This window comes from Myripristis murdjan, chromosome 4 (assembly GCF_902150065.1).
Source record: "Myripristis murdjan chromosome 4, fMyrMur1.1, whole genome shotgun sequence".
Classification (NCBI taxonomy): Eukaryota; Metazoa; Chordata; class Actinopteri; order Holocentriformes; family Holocentridae; genus Myripristis; species Myripristis murdjan.
In genome coordinates this window covers 20,841,161-20,862,156 of record NC_043983.1, presented here as the reverse complement: position 1 = coordinate 20,862,156, position 20,996 = coordinate 20,841,161, and the positions used below count along the sequence as shown (strand labels likewise).

Sequence of the window (20,996 nt, the reverse complement as noted above, 5' to 3'; positions counted from 1 at the left end):
AGCTTTGTAAGGGAGCGCAAGCCTCATTTAAATGTTATGCCTCCAACTCAGACTTTGAGTGAGATTTATCCTTGGAGAAATGTATGCAAATCCACAGCGCGCATCAAAAGGAACAAGCGATTACATTAAAAAAGGGAAACAGTTAGCGTTATGGAGCAGGGAAAGAACTGTTATTGGCCAGTATTGTTGTGCGTGCTGGTCCAAATGGTATCCACAGATGCAAAGCTACCCAGCATGCTGTGTGTAGATGGGTGGTAAGCAGCAAAGTGGCATGGGTACAACATGTGTAGTGTAACAAGCTTCCTACATCAGCCTTTCCTATGGACATCAGGATGCACATGACGAGGTATTTGCAGTATTAAACTTGGGGGGGTGGTGGTTGCAGGATTAATCAGAATACACATGGTTTAAATAGATGCAAATATGAGCATACACAGACACAGATACACACCTGGCGTCAAGGAAGCGGGAGCGCAGGATCATGACGGCCTCGCAGGTGCTCTGTTTGAGCTGCATCTGGATGGAGCTGAACTTGCGGTGGATGATGCTCACCATGCGCTCGATCTCTTTGGGCGAGATGGGCCGTGTGCGTGACTGCTCTCTCAACAGGTTCATCACATGGGTGGTGAACTCATTACATGCCTGTGAGGACGACACACACACAAACTGAAACAAATCAGTGAGTGTATCAAAACACTTTCCCCGAGGTCAGTGGAAATGGATAACGCCGGCGAATAAAACCTTAATTTGTGAATGCAAAAATAGCAAATTCGCCATTACAGAAACGTACTGTTCATCTGCATGCAAAGAGAGTGGATATGGTATTCAAAATTCATAGAAACACAAATAGAGGAAATATGAAAAATGAAAATCAAGCCCCGCGCTTAATGTTGTTCTGGGACATGCTTTCTCAGAGCCAACAGGGGATATAAGCACTGATATATTTCATATTTAACAGAAGTGGTGATGGCAGTGTTGAGAGGAACCAATGACAGCTGTTCCCCTCTAAGATGCACACGTTCACAGTGTAGCCACCCTGAGAGGCGAACATGCCACGACGTTACATTCATTCCCCTGTGTGACACCAGGCGTGAATCTGCCACAATATTACACTCTAACTCTCTGTCTCCTCCTTTCACTTACTGTCTCCTCTTCTTTGCTTCTCTCCCCCTGTCTCTCTTTCTCTGGATTTACCCATGTCAGTCTTTCTGTGTCTGTCTATCTGCCTGTTTATCTGTCTTACTCACAAGCATCTGAAAGGGATGCTATTGTCATGAATACACTGGTTATCAAGGCAATGAGAGAAAATCATCCTAGTGAAGCCTTTCAGTATCTCTCAAGACTTTTCTCGGCATGCACACATAAATACACCAAACGCTGCACAGACTGAGCTACTCAAATAAACAGAATTTAAAGCAATGTAATGAATTCATGCTGACAGCAATCTATAGTATCAAATATTATGACGATAAAAAAAAAAATCCACCATGTTTTAAGACTAGGTAGAATGAAAATATACTGTCTGTAATGTGACTGCATCGTTTGGGTGTGCACTGGAGGCCATCTGGAGCAGACAAGCATCTGGCTGCTGTGGCCCCAACGCTTTACATACCCCTCCTTCTGTCGACACTGTAATCCGAAATATTTTGAAAGTCTGGAGTGATTAGTCCTACATTGTCATCATGTGATAGTGACATATTCACATAAACTTTTCCACAATCACCACCCTCCTGCCTGAGTGCAAACACAGTCACAGCATGATGCTTTGGCTCCTAGAAAATGAAAACGCAAGCGGCACTCAAGGTTGCACATTAAAAATATATGGATTTCATCAAAGAGACTACACATTCATCCCTATGTCTTAATGGTTGACCATACGTACATTAGTTAGTAAACAAACGTAATAACAAGCTACAGTAAAATCCAATGCTTTATTTAAGTGGTAGTTATATGGGGGGTGAAGTAAAAAGCTCCTGCTACAAATGGAAAAGGCACTAAATAAGCACTACTATTTTTTTGTGCCAGAAGTTTTAATTGCAGAGAGAGTCTCAAATGACAGAAATCAATAACTGGCTTCCCTCTCTCTTACTTTTACCAAGCTAAAGTCCTGAGGTGTACACAGTGTACATCTAGACCTAAATGCATCTGAAAGTTTAACGCACGCTGAAATGAGAATAATTCAATCATCTGATGGGAATAATTCACATTTTTATTACAGTGTGGTTTTGTTTTCTGTCTTTGTTTTATGTCATTTCTGCTTTTGTTTTTCCGCTCTTTTAATGACTGCAATTTGTAAGACTCTTTTAAAAAGTGTTATATAAATAAATATGCTGGTCGTTTTATTATAAAATAGAAGTTAGGAGCAACCTGTACAGTGTGTATGTTGTAGACAGAAAATGATCACTCTGACTGTGCTTTAAGGAAAGCTCCATTTTAATAGGATGTGATGCTTGTGGATGGGTTGATAAAAATGAAATGTTTGACAGTTTGTGCTTGTCTGGTGTTCGTACATACAGACAAGGTCACTGCTCTTACCTGTTCATACTTCTCCAGCTCTGTGTGGTAGATCTGTCTGATCTGGGACAGCTTGGCCCGGTAGTCGGAGTGCTCTGCAGAGTTGTCAGCTCCCGCCCCTCCTGAGGCTGCAGCCGCAGCTGCCGCCGCTGCCGAACCACCCCCTTTCTCTGGACCAGATACACCCTCTGCCAGCAGCATGTTGTCCAATCGCATGAGCTGGGCATCTGGGGGCTCCTCCTCCTGAGCGCCACGGATACTCAGCACTACAATGACAGGAAAGGTCAGAGGTCAGTTACAAAGGTCACACCCACAGCACCGTAACAAGCTGTCAGCTGCAGAGCCTGACTCCATGCCTGACACCCAGACTCCACTGAGCTGTGGTCATGCTGCTGTTGCACAACCAAAAGCAAACATCTCATCCCTGAGCGGATGGTGGTGCATCCACAGACCAGGTTGAAATGACTGGTGTAGTATGTTGAAGCCAAGAGAAACACACAGGCTGAGACTAGACCAGTAAAATGTGTGGACCAGTCAGAATTATGAGCAGCTGGTCTGGATAGGGCATACCCCTGAGATAAATCATCAGCCTGTGTGTGTTGCTTATTTGTGGACGTAAATAAAGGATATGGCTGAGTACTTTGGCAAGACTACAGATGATAAAAATTCATTTGTTTAATTTAATTAATGGAAAAGTTCAACTTCTGTAAACAGTGGAAGCAATACGTTTGTTATGTTTTAAATATACAGTATATTTTAATGGCTAGCATCGAGTGGTAAGACACAGAAAGAATGGACAGAAAGAGAGGGGATGATCTATGATAAAGGTTATGCGCTGGATTCAGAACCAACATCTCCCCAGTTCAATAAATGGCATATACTATGTGGCATTTTGCTTAGCTAGCTGAGCCAAAAAGAAACCCTGATGGGAGGAGATAAAACAATATGAGGTGCATATCAAACCATTACTTTAAAAATGATATATGATGCCTTACTCAAACATCGGTTAGGCTTCATATCATGGAATTTAGAGATGCCACCTCTCTGAATCAGATGCTATTCTATTGCTCGGTCTATCATGGTTTAATGTGGTGCTGTTTTTCATCTGTCCCTCTCGTCATATTCAGCAAAAACACATTGGCGGTGCACTAACTGATAAGTTGGCAATGTTGCACAGAAAGTGGCAACAGCAGTATCCCCACAGCCCGGCAGCGGATGGTGGCAGCTCCACTCACCGTGGCCGACAGCTAAAGAAACACAGTCTCTCCCTTCCACTAGAGGTCTCCCTTGCCATTCCTTAGGAAAACTGGCTCCAACCTTCCATTTTCTGAGGTGAAACACTCACAGACTCTGATACTTCCTCCTCCATCTGAGAGCCATCCATTTCAATATCAAACACCTTCTCCCGCTATACATGTGGTTGGATCCAAATTGATCCGAGTGAAGACAAGTGCCTCAAAGGACGCCGGCATTATCATTACAGAGCCTCAGCTGCTTATGCAAGGTATGACTTGGTGACTTTAAGGCCTGTGTGTCGATAGCCATTTAAAACGTTACCACTTGTCATGTGTCTCATTGTCACTGAATGAGAAGGGACAGGCAGGGAGCACTTCATTAATTCAGAGACAATGGGAGTGCTTGGTGCATTAACCCCAGACTGCTGTCCGGGTTGGGAGGCCTGGGCAGGGGGTCACTAGGATGAGAATGAGGCCTGCTGTACTGCCAGAGGAAAGGAGGGGGCAAGTCCCTCAGTCCCCTCCTCCCTTTAAGTGGACTGGAAATGCAAATATGGCAACTGTTGGCGAGTGGAAGAGGTCAGGAGTTCAGGCCACGGGCTCAGCAGGAGGTAGATTGAGTGTGGGGGTGTGTTGGAGTGGGTGGGTGTGGGGTGCGGGCGGATCTCCTGGGATCGCAGGACTGTACAAACATCCCGTCTCATTACACAGACTCCTTCATCACACCGATAATGTATGGATGAGGTGCAGGGGGAAATCCCTGATCACTTCACACCCTCCTTGCCTCTCCACTGCCAGTGCTGCATCATCAAACCTGCGTCTTCAAAAACACCCTTGTCAACATCGTTTTATGTGCATCTCCAGAAGTCCTGCTCTCCAGGCTCGGAACATTTGCCAGTGTGGTAAGGTAGTCTTTTTTCTGTGGTTACCACCTCATAAATACCAGACTAAAGTGGGTGTTAAAATGAGAACACACCACAATATCCCATAGGGTAAAATGAGCTGTACGCTCTGGAAGTAATTTTCAGTAGAAAAACAACTCAAAAGTAGTGCATACTTCTGAGAAAGAAATTGCCAACTTTGCCAAAGGTATACCATAAAAAAAGCTATATTAAGTATTCCAAAGTGGATTACATATTATTTACTAAGCTTATAAGATTTTTAAAATGTTTCGTTCTAGATTGTGACGTCTAAATCCAGCCTATTGTTTTGGACAACTCACTTGACCCTGTCCCTTGAATATGGGGGAGGGAAAAAAATAGCTGTCACTAAATAATGACTAACAGCGCTTCGTGATTCAGAGAGCACCAGCACACAAATATAAGGGAGGAAGCCCTTCTCAGAACTTTCTACTGAAAACTGAGGCCTTCGGATTTCTTCCCAAACTCATAAAATGTCTAGACTGTCAAACGAAAATGGAACATAAAAATTCCCTGTGTCCACAAAATGATTCGATTCACGTCTGCCAAGTTCCAGCTTAGCATTCATGACGTGTTTATTTTACTTGGCTTAAAGCACCTCCAACATCAGTCTTTTAAGAAAGGGGCCGTTCCAGAGCAGGTCATTTCTTAGAAGATATCTTGGAAGGGAAAAAGAGAGAGAGAGAGAAAAAAAATCTGGTAGGCCAACATATTTAGAAGATGAAATGGGAAAAGGTCAATGACAAAATGAGCCAGAAAAATGAAAGGCAACCATTACATTCAGCACCGCCAGATATTCCAACGCCGCATTATTGTCAAAATAAATAGGTAAATGTTGAAAAGCGGCAGAACCCAAAGTGTGTCTTAAGCTGCCAATTAACAGAAACCCCCACATGAACTCCACGACTTGCTGCTTGACATCTGTATACCCTCTCTAATCAGCCAGATATCGCATTTGTGCTCCTATCCTTGTGTGCACCCCAGATCCCAGCGCCATTCTTGTTGCTGATCCAGCTGTCTTGGAGAGCATCTGTCAGGAGGGACCCAGGAAGGAACAATGCATTACGCCATGTTGGCTGTGTACTGTCATCCCTCATTGACAGCACATTGTCACACTTACACAGTGTCCTCTGAGCTGAGAACAAGCTAAGTGGCTGCTGCCTATAATATCAGCCCTTACTAACAGTTCTTTTCATACAATTTGATGGGAAAGCTTGCTCCGAGTAGGGTTAAAGCTGATTCTGCAGGAGGGGGTGCACACTGGTGTTGGTTTTAATTTAACCGACTAATCAATATGGTCCTTATTATGATGACAGATACGCTGATGACAATCTCTTGTCTTGTGATGGGTAGTTCCCCGGTGTTTGGGACAATGGCCACACACACAGAAGCATGCGGTGAGTAAATGTGTACAGGACGAGGCAAAACTGCAGACCTGCAGTGTGTGTGTGTGTGTCAAAGGAAGGGAATGTCTGATGGAAGCAAATGATGATTTATTTATTCCGCCCTGAACCTAAAGCACATAATTAAAACCATGGAAGGGATTATCTCAAACAAATAAAATTAATAAAGAAAAGAAAGGGATAATGTGCTTCCATAAAATTGGCTTTGCTGTGGGTCATAATTACACGACTCAGTGAGGGCCACTTTATTGGGTAATGGCAGCCTAATTGATTCATCCTAATGTTTCCGAGCCTTGGGTCTGCTGGGCACTCCCTGTCCAATAGTGCTGGTGAACTTACTTAGCCACCCGCAGACAAACACCGAAGGTTCTCCCAGGGATAAACAATTATCTGTGTGTGTGATTTCAGCCCCCTCCCCCTCCTCTTCAGCGAACACACATTTTCTGAAAGTCTCTAATGGATGCCATTTCCCTCTTGGAGGCGTTTCAAAGATGGCTTGTCGTCAGACAATGCTTTATTCCTCCCTCCTGTTGTTGACAAGCATTTCTCACAAGGAGGCCTAAGCCACACTTTATTTCTGCATCAATATGAAGTCTTACATTGCCATGAGTGACTAATTAACTTACTGATATAACATTATAGTATTCAGTTCTGGAAAGATGGTGCAAAATCGTTTAAGAAAATACCTAAGAGAAGATTCTACGACCTTATGATTGCATCAGATTGTCCAGTGTGGATGCATTAGCGTCAGTACATGCATAATGAATGCAAGGATGGATTGGGCAAGGATAGGCAAGTATTGGTCAGTCTTTTCATTGCTGCCTGCACGCAATTCAAGACAAAATGTCACCACTGAGAAGACAGGAAAAGTAAACCAAAATGAATCCAACGGGAGAACATGACATTTATTTAACCTCGAAACATCTGGCCTTTTACAAATCAAATCGATATTTAATAAAAACCCAGGGCAATTGGCTTTTGGAGAGGTGGATGTTTAACTGTCTGGTCGTTTATCTGAGAATATTTATTTCATTTCCAGGCCACTCAGGAAAAAGCTTTGCTCTTTGAGGATAAGCTTGGAATATCATGCCCCGAGATGATTTACGAACCTATTTGAAGAGAGCAGCTTTCCTAAACCCGTTTTTCTCCCCCCGCCGCTTGTTTTCAATGAGCACATGTGTAAAATTCTGTTCCCTATATTTCTATTACTCATTCAGAAAGATTGGCTCATGGCTTCATGTGAAGATGGTTGTGGATATTAAAATATTAATTGAACTGCTCACAACAGAGATAGATCATTTCAGTTCAGCCCTGAGTTTGTTTGAGCCTTAATTGAACAAGAACAAGAGACTAAACCCTCTTCTCTCTCTGTTGGTGTGTGAACCGTAGCACAAAGAAGTGTGTTGGCAGCCTTCTAGCATCATCTCAGAGGAAGAGAAGGACTAGCGACTTTGGAGAAATTTATCACTGGGGGAGGACACAAGTCCTGCTATACACGGACATATCAGTCAAACCTGCAACCTTGCCAAAGATGGCATGGGTTAATAAACATGAACAAAAAATAAAACTGACAGCAAATACAAGCAATAACAGAGATCCAGGTCTAAAAATACACTTTTGAGTCAGTGACAATATTTGGGATTGTATCAAAAGCCTCTCAGAGGATTAAAATTTCTTCCAGGACACTGCTTGCATCTTCAAAATGATTCAGTTAAAAAAAATTGGCATAACAATATCAGACTCAAAGAGTTACAGCACACCATGCTCTGCAGTCCAGATATGTTATCCTATCAGATTAACAGAGGCAAATGGCAGGCTGTCAAAAACCATTACCATATGTAATCCCCTTCTAGATTTCGAAGGCATGTCGACAGGGACTGTTGGCATGGCAGCCTGTCATGGCGATCTGATGATTGGGGAAAGCCTGATGTTTAATTAATGATGTTGGGCCATTCTGTCACCGTTAGCGAGATGTACAGTCAAACATGGAGGCCAGAGAAGATTGGTTGCTCCAGTTCAAACTGGCAGACACCTTTCGAGGACCTTCATTCTGCAGTAGGATGCTGAAATGTGATCCAAAGTGTTACATCATGGGTAGGAGCGCAGGGAGCATGGAGACATTGGAGAGTCTGCCAAAAGTGACACTTGATGCCGGTCAGGTGACAGCCTGTCCAGATATGAGGGCAGATCAACGCTGCCTTGCTTTGACATTTCTAAGAGCCTTTTGATTAGTAAGGTAAAAGGCGCAAGACCTTAAAGTGACAATCTGTTTTTCTACTCTATCTCTTATCAACACAGTTTATTAAAGCTTATACATTTGTTTTTCTATAGAGACAGGTACTGGGAAATATCCTCCGTTGCACAGGAAGTGATGCATTTTACATTTCCGGTAATAGCAACAGGGGCTTATTTGGAGTAAAAATGACAAGATTACACACCACACACACACACACATACACACACACACTGTCTGTGAGAAACACAGCAGCAGCAGCATCTGCTTTGTACATTTCACTCTAATCATATTAAAAAAATGCTGCCAAAATCAAGAAAATGTGGATCTGGAGGATTACCACTTTAAATTATTATCATTGCTTTCATTTGATGTCGTAGCTGGAGCCATTCTGTGGTAGACTTTTTTTGTGTGTCCCTTCAAATCAGCTTGCAGCTGAATTCATACGGGGACACAAACTACATGAATGAAAGAAACCCATCAGCTATATATGTGGAAATGATCAGTGAGTGTGAGTGGATTAGATTTTTTTCAGAGTCAAGAAGAAGCATATCTCTGAAACTGAACAAGTTAGTTAATTATTTTCAGACTTGTAGCTTTATGTAGTGCTTTAGGAATTTGACAGAATAAAATATGGGATGGGAATGGGAATTTCCCAGTTTGGGATCAATAAAGTAAATCTATCTAATAACATGCTATGTACCACTGTCACTTTTTATTCAAAAATATATATGTGAGAAATGTGTAATGTTTGATTGTGAAACATGGCTTTCCAGGATTTTAATGATTCTTTTTTTCTGTTTTCCTCTGTATTTTAAAATAGAATTATAATATAGAATTAATGTATATAGTGATTTAATGTATATGACAGAAGAACATGCCAAATCTAAAAAGGAATATAATGGTGCCCAGCGTATGGTGTTATGTTTGTGAAACACATTGTCTTTTAAAAGAAGCTCAGAAGGCATGATGTAATCTTGTCTGTAACAAACAAAATTTTTCTGTCCTTAAAAACAGACGAGTGTGTCTGGTGAAAGCCAAATGCTTTTGCATAATTAACCCTCTCTGGTCAGGCTGTGGTCGGCCTGTCTGCTTGAATTTACAGTGACAGCACTGGCCCTATTTGTTTGCATTGGTGCTTCAGTGGGCACACTTCATTGTGGCTTCAGCAGTTAATAAATCACAGTAGAAGCCCCCTCTCTCGACGCTAGCCTGTGCTACGGTGGTCCTGTCACAAGGCAGGCACCAGAGCCGAAGCGACAGCTACATGCTAATTCAACATCGGCATAATTCATTATACAGTCGCAAGTGTACTGAAATGGAAAGAGAACCAACATACACCAGGAGGAAGACGACAGGCATCAAACTGTTAAATCCAGCTACCCTTAAGTCTCCTCTGTTTGCCTTTGTAAAGACTCAAGTCTTTAAACTCTTGCCAACTATATAAAATTAAACCTCATTCTTATTAGATATGCACAAAAAAGCTTTGGGGATTGTCAAGAATAAAATTATTTCATTACATTTACTATCAAATGCAAGATAGCAAATACAGAGTCAGGAAACTGGTATTCACTTTAAGGGAGAAAGGTTAACAGACAATATTAAAGAGGTTAATAGACAATGAGGACAATTAACAAGCCACTGAGCTCCTTAACAGGGTTGTTAAATGGAAATCTGCTTTTTTATGAAATACGGTAATCTATATAGTGACTTCCTGTAAGTCATGCAAAAGCCAATGTAAAATGACATATCAAAAGGTAGAATGAGGGCTATTGCACTGCAGGGGAAATTAACAAAAAGATAAAGAGTCAATTAAACCGATAAGGCCTCGTGCTCTTCAGAAGGTGACAACCAAGGGGAGCGGAACGGACAGCCATTGCATTAAAGCGCTTTGGTGGCTCCTCATCCTCCTCGTGGCCCCTCCGCTCTGGAACCACCAGCTCTTAAGTGAGAGAAGCAGCACACATTTTCCTATGACGACCTGATCACACACCCTCTCGTCCTCAGCAGATACCACTAATGATGGTAATTAGAATTAGGTCCACCAAGGCCTTAGGGCGAGCAATAATGATGCAGTCTCGGGTGCAGAGGACATACTTCTTACTTGGAATTTGAAGTGGAAGATTCACATGGAAAATTATTCATATTAGACAAAACAAAAGTTAAGCATATTTGTAGCAGCCAATTTTGTGTGATAAAATTTTTAGTATAAGTTTTGTATGCTTGACTTGATCACACTGGAGTCCCATCCAAAATGCCCAAGGGCAATGTTACTTCACTATTTGTTGTTGACCAAATTTGGGTAATATCATTGATGAGCGTAGGGCTGAATGATATGGTTAAAAAAGAAAAAAAAATCATATTGCAATCAATTTTACAGATATTGCAACTGTGATGTGATTCAGGGTTCTCATTTTTGCATTATAGTTTTCAATTTCGCTGAAAAATCTATTAACTCGAAAATACAATTTTTAGTCCATGGCATCTGTGTGGCACCATGATACTTAATTTACAACAATGCTCTGTCTCACATTTTACCTTTATCAGAAAAGTTCCTGGCTGCAGTTGGATACGGCATTAGCCCAAATTGCAATTTTGATAATATTTCGATTAATCTTTCAGCCCTTGATGAGAGGCTGGTCAATCAACCAAGTTTAGTAAAATCAGAGTGTGATCTGAAAAATTGCATGTGATTACAGCACAGACCATGGCAAATAAAATCCATCCTCACAAGTTATTCCATCTCATTTTCAGTTTTAAAATCTTGCTTTCTTTCTTACAACAAGTAAAAAAAAATCTACCAGTAAGATGAGATACTTCCACTTGTTTCTCATGCTAATCAACTTGTTTCCAGAATTTTCTCAATATGGACTGATCTGCCTTCTTCTGCTCCATGTCAACATATTTATACTTGTTTCTATACAAATTCCTGAGACAACTGAAGCTGCATTGAAAACAAGTGGGATGTCCAGTCCCACTGGCAGATTTTTTTTAACTTGTTCAAGAAAATCAAGACTTTTAAGATTGAACATGAGACTAAATGACCGGCATGGACGATAATGATGAATCAAAAAGCATCTATCCATAAGTGAGGTTGGATCGGGTTGACGCCGCTGCTGAACGACTTCTCGGTACTCAGAATGGATCGGTGGCAGTGTCGCAGCATCCAGACAAGTGTCCTGTATGGCCCACACGAGATAGCGAGCGTCCAGCAGCATGCACCAGACTGGGGCCATCCATGGCCTCGGGCAGTGTGTTGACTGGGCCTGCCATGTCATTAACAGTCGCCTTGATCTGCTCTACCTTATTAAAGCCATTCCTTCAGGAGAGCAGACGAGCATGTCACACTCTGAAACCAGGCCAAGGAGGGAAGGTGACCACACTGCCACCCTCAGCTTGTGCAGGGGCAGGGGGGATATGAGCACAACACAGTGGCTTTGTTGTCAGCCTCATCCCGGACCCCCTGATGTCCCTGTGATTCCCTTGTCAGTCTGTGTTAATGGAACTCGCAGTGGTTATGCTTCTTCACATTCTTATCTCCTTTAGCAGGATAGGCACACAACCTAGCACTGTCTCTTTGGCCATGGGTGACCAGGGACTGTATGAAGAGAACTGCTGTGTTGAATATTGACAAAGTCATTTCCCCTTAGCAAGAAATGCTTTAGTGATTACCAATCTACTTTTAAAAGCAGTGTCAGGATTACCATTAGGACATGGCCCTCTACTATTTGAATTGTATTAACTGATGCAGAGAATTATCAGAGGTTAACTTACTTTGACTGGTGTGCTCATGAGTAAAAAAGCCACAGAATAAACTTACGAGAAACACCCGACTGGGAAGCCTGGCAGCTTCCAGCTCAATCCAATTCCATCTATCGGGCTACACGCACTTGTGTGGGATTTTTCACAGAGCACAGCTCTCATACTGCCAACCAGTTTGTGTAAAAGTGATTAACAGTAATTAATCCTTAATCACCATGATTAGCCAAGTCGCAGTAAATTAAGCCACATCTGGAGCAGTGGAGGGCTTGCGAGTGGCAGCAGGCATGTTGAGTGTGGATGCCACTGTTTACCAAGGTCTACCTGAAACACTTGAAAGCAAACAGCGGAAGGATAATCTGAATTGGTTTGTTTGAAGGTTGTCTTGTAAGTGGGGTATAAACTCAGTACCCCTCTCAAGAGTGAGAGCCCCTTTAGAGGATGACTCGGTTGCGATGTTGCAACGCGGCTTTAAAGCTCAGCGATTCTGAATCCAAACGCAGCCAAAACTGAAACTGTGTGACATCAAACTACTAGTGCACATATACAGGGCTGGGCGATTTATCGATATTTTATTGTGATCATGGTATGAGACTGCACATCATCAGGGATTTTGGATATTGAAATGTCATGATATGGCATATGTGCTGTCTTTTCCTGATTTTAAAGGCTGCACTTCAGTAAAGGGGTGACATATTAGATGGTTTTAGCTCTTATTTGCCTCTACCTGCTAAGTGATCATGTCCACATTACTAATGACTGTTCATAAAAATCTCTCTCTATGCAAATATTTGACAAAAGCACCATGTCCTAATATTTGTCCATATTGTCTAGCCCTATGTAATAATTGTCCTGGAGAGACTTTTTTCTGTGTCGTAACTTCTTTATGAGCATGACGACCCCTATCCTCGATTCTGTTCTAGCCATTAGAGTGTCGCCTTGACCTTGTTTTTTGTGATATTGAAAGCTGATTATAATAAATTAATGAATGAATTTAATGAATTCAGAAGAATATTACCTTCAACTGTCTCCAAAAATGTAACTCATATACACAACACAACAAAATGTTAAATATAAACAGAAAAATTGATTATTTATTTATTTGGGCATGTTTGACATACACAAGATGTTTATATTTGCCATATCTGAATATCCTGTCTATCCAGATTTCAAATTTGTTATCACTTCACAGTCATGCTCATTTCTCATTAAATATATTTTTGTGCACTTTACATTTTTTTTTGTGTGCTCCTTTTTGAACTTTGGAGCAGTAGTTCTTCCAATAAAGAAGCTAATTTTGGGACCTGTCTGTATGCACTATTCAAATAGAAGCAATGAGTTTTCTTCTCTTGTGGGGGAAAGGAGTAATAACAAAGCACTCTGTTATATTTTCAAAGTTTAGGGAAGCTATACTCACTTAAAAAATGCCTTCCAAGAAGCCAAGAAATTGACCTTCAACATCAACAACAGACACCAAGGCATATTCTCTCACATTCACAAGGACACACACTCACACACACACACATGCAAGCACAGACACACACACACACACACACCGCCCTCTGTACCCATGCTGCATTGTTGATTGGCTGAGTTGCCTGAAGATGTCTCAGTGCGTACCAGCACCAGCGCCTCTCTATGGCTTTTTTTCTGGGAGATAAATGATGCAGTAGGAATGGTTGTGTGCCGGGGAACTGGTTCCATCACAGTGGGTGTGCTGCGTCTCTTACCCCAATGTTTCTCTTGTGCCCCCCTGGAGAGTTTTCTCCCTGCGCCCCAGTCTCTCCCTGTTACACAGCTCCAGATTAATTACACACTTTAATGAGCTGAATTATTAATGGGGCTCTTACTTGGCAGTTTAAGGAAATGCAGAGGAGAAGTCAGCGTTGAGCATCGAGTCTCAGGCTCTCATTAAAACATCACACAACGCCTTTGGGACCGGTGTTATTTAGCCGGAGAAATAATAGGATTTGGTATTTTACATATCAGGAACAGTAAAGCTGTATGAATCCACTGCAGGAGATAGGGAAAAGAGCCCTGCAGAGGCTCTTGCACAACATTATGTCATTATGATTGCAGGGCCAAGAAAATGAAAGGCCATCTAATGCAGCCACTAGAAAAGGTTTCCTTTCTGATTGTTCAGCACAGATGGGAGCAATATTATCTGAAATGAGATGGACTAAAGCAGGAAGGGAATGAATGAAAAGAAAGGCAATTTCTGGGAGAAAATGTCTCATTCCTTGTTCCTTAAAAGGGACTGCTTTTTTATCTCACACTGCTGTAACAATTACAGAGGTGAGGATCTTCATCAGAATCAGGGATATGTAAAATAGGCATCATGCAAGTTGCGAAAAAAAAATGCTGCTAGAATATAGGATTATTCATATACAATCGCACTAGCTGATAACAGAGAATCTCACTGTGAGGAGACAGGAAATGAAGCCAGGAAACTAGTTCCAGACACGTTCCTGGTAGTCTAATTTTATATCTCTGCTCTGACACATTTCAGTCTGCTTGTGTGCATGCACGACACGCATATGTTTATGATGTCTGTGCACTTGATAAGGTACAAAAATGTTAAAACACTAGGAACATGTACAACACTGTGAAATATTATGAAAGCTCAACTGGAACTACATATACGATCTGACAATCCTGTGAACGAACAGAAAGGGCGGTTTGTTTTCTCAACGCACTTTAATGTGTCAGAGAGCAGAACTATCTGTTCTCTATTTTGACAAAACGTCTTTACAGAGAAGTTACTCATATTTAAAGCGTGATAATTGTGTGTATCAGACACGTGTGCTGTGATGGCTGCAGCACACAGGCTACATGTCTTGAGGAGCACGAAACGGCTTTCACGCTCGCTGGTGGAATCCACACAGTGATCCCAGGGGATCTCTCTATTTGTGTACAAGACGCTGCCAATGCTGACTGTTCCTGTTGTTCTGGAGGAAACAATAACAGGCACCGCACAGTCAGATTACATTACAGCCCAATGCTCTGTGCAGGATTCTGAATGGATTTTTTCCTTTATGGCCATATTCAGGAAGACACTTAAGGAAAACTGATGATATTATGCCTGACAGATAAGATTGAAATCTGACTGATGATTTAGCTGCTGCATCTCTGTGATACGGCGTTAACACAGGTCCTTGATTAGTAATCATTGTGAATAGCAATCAGATGACCTAGAATGGCTTGAGTGGCCAGGCAGGCGTCCGGATAGGAAGCTGTCTCTGTGCAGCCCTGCAGCTCCAGACAAAAAGCCCTGGGGACGCCGCTACTGCAACACAGCTAAACGCCCCCCTGTAACCGTGATGAAAACGACACAAGTTCCTACTCAAGATTCAAAAATGGCCGAGTGGCTCATTACAAGGGTCCTATCTGGGTCACAGAGCAGATGCAAATGTAGGTCAGAAGGAACCCCTGTTGTCAATCAAGAGAGACAAGAGAAAGGGGTGGAGTAATGGAGGAGGATAGAGTGAGTGTCTCCCCGGTGAAAGATCACGCCTGCTGCGCTTCACAGCCCATCCCCAAGGACGAGCGTACAAAGTGTATCAAATCATACGAGGCGAAGACGAGTGGTGCTAAGCTTGAATGAGGAAACTTAATTAGACTGCTGCTTGTAGGGTTAATTTGAGCCAACTGATGCAATTGAAAAAGAAAGAATTAAAGAATGCATGTTTTGTGGTACTGACATCACACTCCACATCAACCTCTATTTTCAGCCTTTTGCTAGAAGCCGTGTCAATGTATCATTTATCACCACTGCACCAATAAAGCCTTTTTGCCATCTAGCACATCCTGCATGGTTTGCAGTCCTATCATAAACATTCTGGTTGGATTATGAGGCTAGTGTGACCTAGATGCTGCAGACCTCCAGAGAGTCCAAGTTCTAGCTCCTGCACACGCCTGGCAAGCACATCTTGCTGAAAGGGAGTAAATCCTACGTTAAGTCACCTTGCAGCAGAATCCACTGTCATACAATGCACTTTTCCATGCTTGAATTCCTTTCAAATTACTTGTGAAGAAAAGTTGGAGTGTGCAGTCTTTTTGGCTGGACAGCAACAGCGGGGCCGGTCCTACAAACGCCAGTTTGTAGGAGTCACTGACTCACTGACTCGCTGACTGAGTGATGAAGTTACACCGTTGGTCGGCCGAGTGTTTGAGTTTCCCCACTGGCCGTTGTTCTTTCAAAATAAATTGGCATGAACGGTTTTGTATTACGTCCTCAGGGGGCGTTTCCCACCAGATCCACTCATCAGCTGCAGCTAACAACAGAATATGATTATCCCTGTAACAAATTATCCTCAATTTGGCACACTGGCCGTGCGTACACAGTCCAGCCATACACTTGGGTTTTCTTGTTTCACTCCTGTACGTTAGGCATTTTTTGGCCAATTCAAGCTTCTCTCACTTCTCAAAATCTCTGCAACTCTGTAGCACTTCATTTCACCTCACACTGAGCTTAGATGCAGTACTAACTGCCTAGAGGTTGACACTTGTCTGAATAATGTTATGCTAATGCTCTAGTCTACCTGTATTTACCCCTAAGTGCAGCAAGCAATCTGTTGATTGCGAGAAAGCAATTTTCCTGAAAGAGGGGGAGAAAGGGCTGGTAAGAAAGACTGAATGAGAGGGTAACAAGAGATCTTCTTTAAGCTGCAGCAAAGCAATTTACAGAGGACGACAATTTTCTCTGGCTGTGAAAGGAGCGCTCTCTGTAATTGTGCCTACGCAGAGCCATCAAGATGGGGATACAGAAAATAGCATAGCAGGCACACACACATCCCAGGGAAACTTAGGAATATAAGCAGGGATATACCTCTAAAACATTACTTTAATTTACTCGAGGATATTTTTCAAAAATAATTTGAGATACCAATTTGTAGAAACTAAAAAAAGAGCTGTCATCTAAACACTAAAGAGGCGTGTCTATAGTTTGTCAGATCTCTTGCAGTAGCAGGCTAATTACTTTTAGGTTCTACATTATACGTAACAAAGTATGATAAAACATTATGACATGTGTAAGAGAGAATGGCATCCATCTCCACAGCCTTGTTTCTATTTACATGTGCAGACATACTGCAACCCCGAATCCTATAATGATGAATGAGGACATTGTCCTTTTAATTTGTTTGTTGGTCCTTACGTTGCCTGAGAAGGCAGATGTAGAAATTAATTGCTCTTTCTGACAAGAGTGGGGTTGGCTACGGTGTGTGTGAGAGTGTGTGTGTGTGTGTGTGTGTGTGTGTGTTTGTGTGTGCGTGCGTGTGTTTGGGGGGGGATGACAAGGCTTCTAAAAATAAAGCAGCAGAACCGTGTGCGGTGCCAGATTGGGCTCAGTGCTGTGCTCGTCTCGCTCTGGCTCGACTTCTATCTGCCCGTGTGATAAAGCTGCTAACAGGCCTTTATCAGGGAGCAAGGGGAAATATGCTCCTGCCAGATTAGGCCCCGACTCTGCCAAGGTTATAAACAGCCTGTTATCTGTGTCCCAAACAGAGTAATCCACGCTCTATCAGCACCCAAACATATGGGCCACACAGAGCAGAGATAGCCTCTGATGGACACTTGGTTTTAATTGCAATGAGAGCCACCAGAGCATCCCTGGGAAAGAAACAGGACATAAAAAGGTCTGTTATTGTGGACATCTCCCAGCCCTGGTGTAGCTGGCCAACATTCACAAAGAGCAACCTCGACCTTTCTGCAATGGTGCACCTGCTCCTCCTCGTGCACTGAGGAGATATCATGAATGAGCGGGGCAACATCAGTGTTAGATTTCCAGCAACCTATTCAAGACGTGCTGGATATTTGTTTCCCACTGAAATTAATATTTTCCCTTTTCATCTGATGTCACTTCTTGTCTTTGTGCATTTCATCCTCATGCTAAATTAGATCGGGCTACAAAAAGTATGCATTCATTTGATTAGGTGGTGATGGGCTATTTTCAGTCCTCGCCACAACACAGGCTACTCTTCTACTGATGCGTCACTTCACAAAACAATTCTCAGATGCACTCTGTCTCACTAATCAATAAGAACTTTAACTTCCCCAGAGCTGGTCTTAGCATACAACGGCAACTCAGACGTATTAGTCTCGCAAACAAAACAAAACACACACTCACTGAAAGTCTATGTGATGCCAAGTAGGTACAAAGATCATGCAGGGTGAATGGTGCCTTTAAGTCCAGTACAGACTGTGTTTGTGTGCTGAAATACAGCTGTAAATATACATCAACGTATTTATCTGGATCAGACAACAATTTTTGACACTGTAGCTTTGCTAAATGGCACCTCATATTTTCGTTTCATCTGTTTTCATTGCAGTTTCACTTTAAAAGGCACGGTCATGATGGCTTTGACAAAACAGGAGGTGATGATGCCCTGAGCTAAATTCATGGGCTGGGGTGGGAAGTGTCTTTCACTAGTATCCTGTAAAAAACAAGATGATAACACTGGCTGACGAATGCACACGCACACACAACTGACCACATACGTCACACCTAATTCACACACACACACACACACACACACACACACACACACAAATTTTGAATTGACAAAGGGGTCAATTAACAATTAACAATCCAGTTTTTAATTCTGCTAGAAAAAATTCATATGTGATCATGATGTCTACACAATGTACTCTGAATATAGTGTACATATAAATGTTGTATGGCTTGTCCTGGCACATTGTTGCTTATTTTCACAAAATAGTGCAAGAAAATCATACAAACAAACTCTCATCCCCTTCAATCATGAGGCACAAGACATTATGTGAAGCAGCCCTTGCGTTAATGAGGATTGAGGTAAATCTGGGAGAGATTTAGACCCTCTACTAGGCTCTGTCTCCTCATATAAGCAGCAAGCCGCTCTTTCTGTCAGCAGAGCTGTGATCTGAATACCTCTGCCTTCATAAAAGATTCAGGCCTTATTGACTTCCTACTTTGGTTTCCCCGCAGAGCCTTACCTCCCCAGCTCCTTTTAAATTCTGCTCTCGTGGCTGAGGATGCGCACCTGCCTCAGGAAAAAGGCGCCAGCTTAACACAGGGCTTTTATGGCTGTCCATGAACCTCCTCTATAATACAGCATTCTTTGTGCAGAAAATGTGCAATACGTCTGCTCAGAGCATCATTAGAGCATCACCCCAGAATAAAGTATTTTATCTACATGCAATACAGTCCAATACAAAATATGCAAGACTCAGTTCTGATACCGAACACACATTTATAGTAGAAGCATTGTATTGTTGAATTTCCTAAAACAGATCATTCAGCTGTTTCTTGCTCACAGGGTCAATTGGGAGATTATTGGCATTATAAAATGCCACATCACATCTGTGATGCAAAATACTGATACATCATGTTCCATTTATTTCAGCATCTGTTACCTGCTCTTTGCAGCACATAATTTTACTGATTGCAGCATTAAAAAAAAGAGTTCATCTGTCTGTGTCCATATAATATTTCAAACACAACCTATATGAAAGGGCACAAAGTCTAATAAATTCCTCATTTTATATACTTCCCCCAGATTTCAAAGTCTTGTCCAATAAAGTTTTAAATGTCATGAAGGGCCTATAACATAGATAGTATAAAATGGAGCCAGGAAAACCATACAATGCTTTGTCCTGTATCTTTTTATCCAATAAAGTTTTATATCTTTGAATCAACTATAAAATGGTTTGGAAACTGTCAACAGGGGAATAATTGGACAACTTTATTGTTGTCATGATATGTCCCAACAGGCTCATTGCTCTAACTTGACAGCACTGGGTCCCCTTTGAGTAAATGGCAAACTTCTACACTGTACAATTTAGGCTATTCATTGCACAGATCCGTGGAGTCTGAATTAATCAAATTTGGGCAATTCAAAATTATGCATGTGATATTTAAGCATATACCCATAAGTTGCAGTTCATGGAAGAAATGCAACAGAAATCTTGAATTTAAACAGCGCAGCATGTTCTTGACCTCTTAAAGTGGCGCTAACCTTCTGTCCAGGATTTCCGAGTTGCGACAAACTGGTCGAACAAACAAAAGCAGACCAGCATCTCTAAGGCGCAGCATTTCACACTTGGGTAGAGGCAGAGGACGGGCCTTTAATGACACACAGTCCCCCCAGTCACCTAGAATGAACACGCAGCGCTGGAAATAGACCGGAAACTCTGCCTCCACACAGGCCAGAAACCCGGTGACGCCTGCCTGCCTGCCTGTCTGCTTGCCAGACAAATCTTACGAAAAGCACTGCAGAAAAAGAGACAATCCCCAAAGAGGTAAACTATGTTGCGTTCTCACACAAGGAAAACACAATCAACCTGTGTTATATACTGTGCTACAATATCGACAAAATTGTGTCGTGTGCACGGAGCACACTTTAGTCAGCTGATGTGCTGTCCAGTGATGTGTGATAACACTGTGGATGGCAGAATGCCCATCCTTGGATTTTCAGGCCAGCAAAATTGCTCCATGTTGTGTTCACTGTCTGCAACTATCAACAAAATACTATAATAGCTATACTACAAAATCCCTATCAAAACATTCAAGTGTTTGCCTTGTGTGTACACTCACTCCCACAGACGATCTTAAATGGGACGTGCACCTTCAAGTGCCCTTAGTTAGCAGGCGATAACAGGTACAGCGAGTCAAACAGAAGAGACACAGGACCCAGTGACCTGCACATGTCAGGATTTAGATCCATACCATTATTGACCATGATTGTTCTACACGTTTAACACATCTTACACATCACACATATAGTATTGAGACCGAATTGCTTCCTATTGATTGTTCGCCAAGCGACGCCGCTGTTTGCTGCCTCACGAAAAGGCCACTTTGCACACAGAGCAACTCACCTGTGCCTCTGTGCTAAGACTCCAGAAAGCTCCGAGTATTGAATTCCATCTCCCAAAATGGATTCCCCCTCCAGCC

At 42.2% G+C, this 20,996-nt stretch overlaps 1 protein-coding gene across 2 annotated transcripts in view; it reads right to left on the bottom strand.

Moving 5' to 3' along the window:
- The window catches only part of LOC115358310 (pre-B-cell leukemia transcription factor 1), a 53,958-nt gene that overhangs the window by 9,371 nt on the left and 23,591 nt on the right, over positions 1 to 20,996 (bottom strand). For both annotated transcript variants that reach the window (XM_030050223.1, XM_030050224.1), the window contains exons 3-4: positions 2,536 to 2,780; positions 452 to 642 (exon numbers count right to left, since the gene is read on the bottom strand). In XM_030050223.1, coding sequence (XP_029906083.1) covers positions 452 to 642; positions 2,536 to 2,780 — 436 coding nt within the window. The remainder of the gene's footprint in view (positions 1 to 451; positions 643 to 2,535; positions 2,781 to 20,996) is intronic.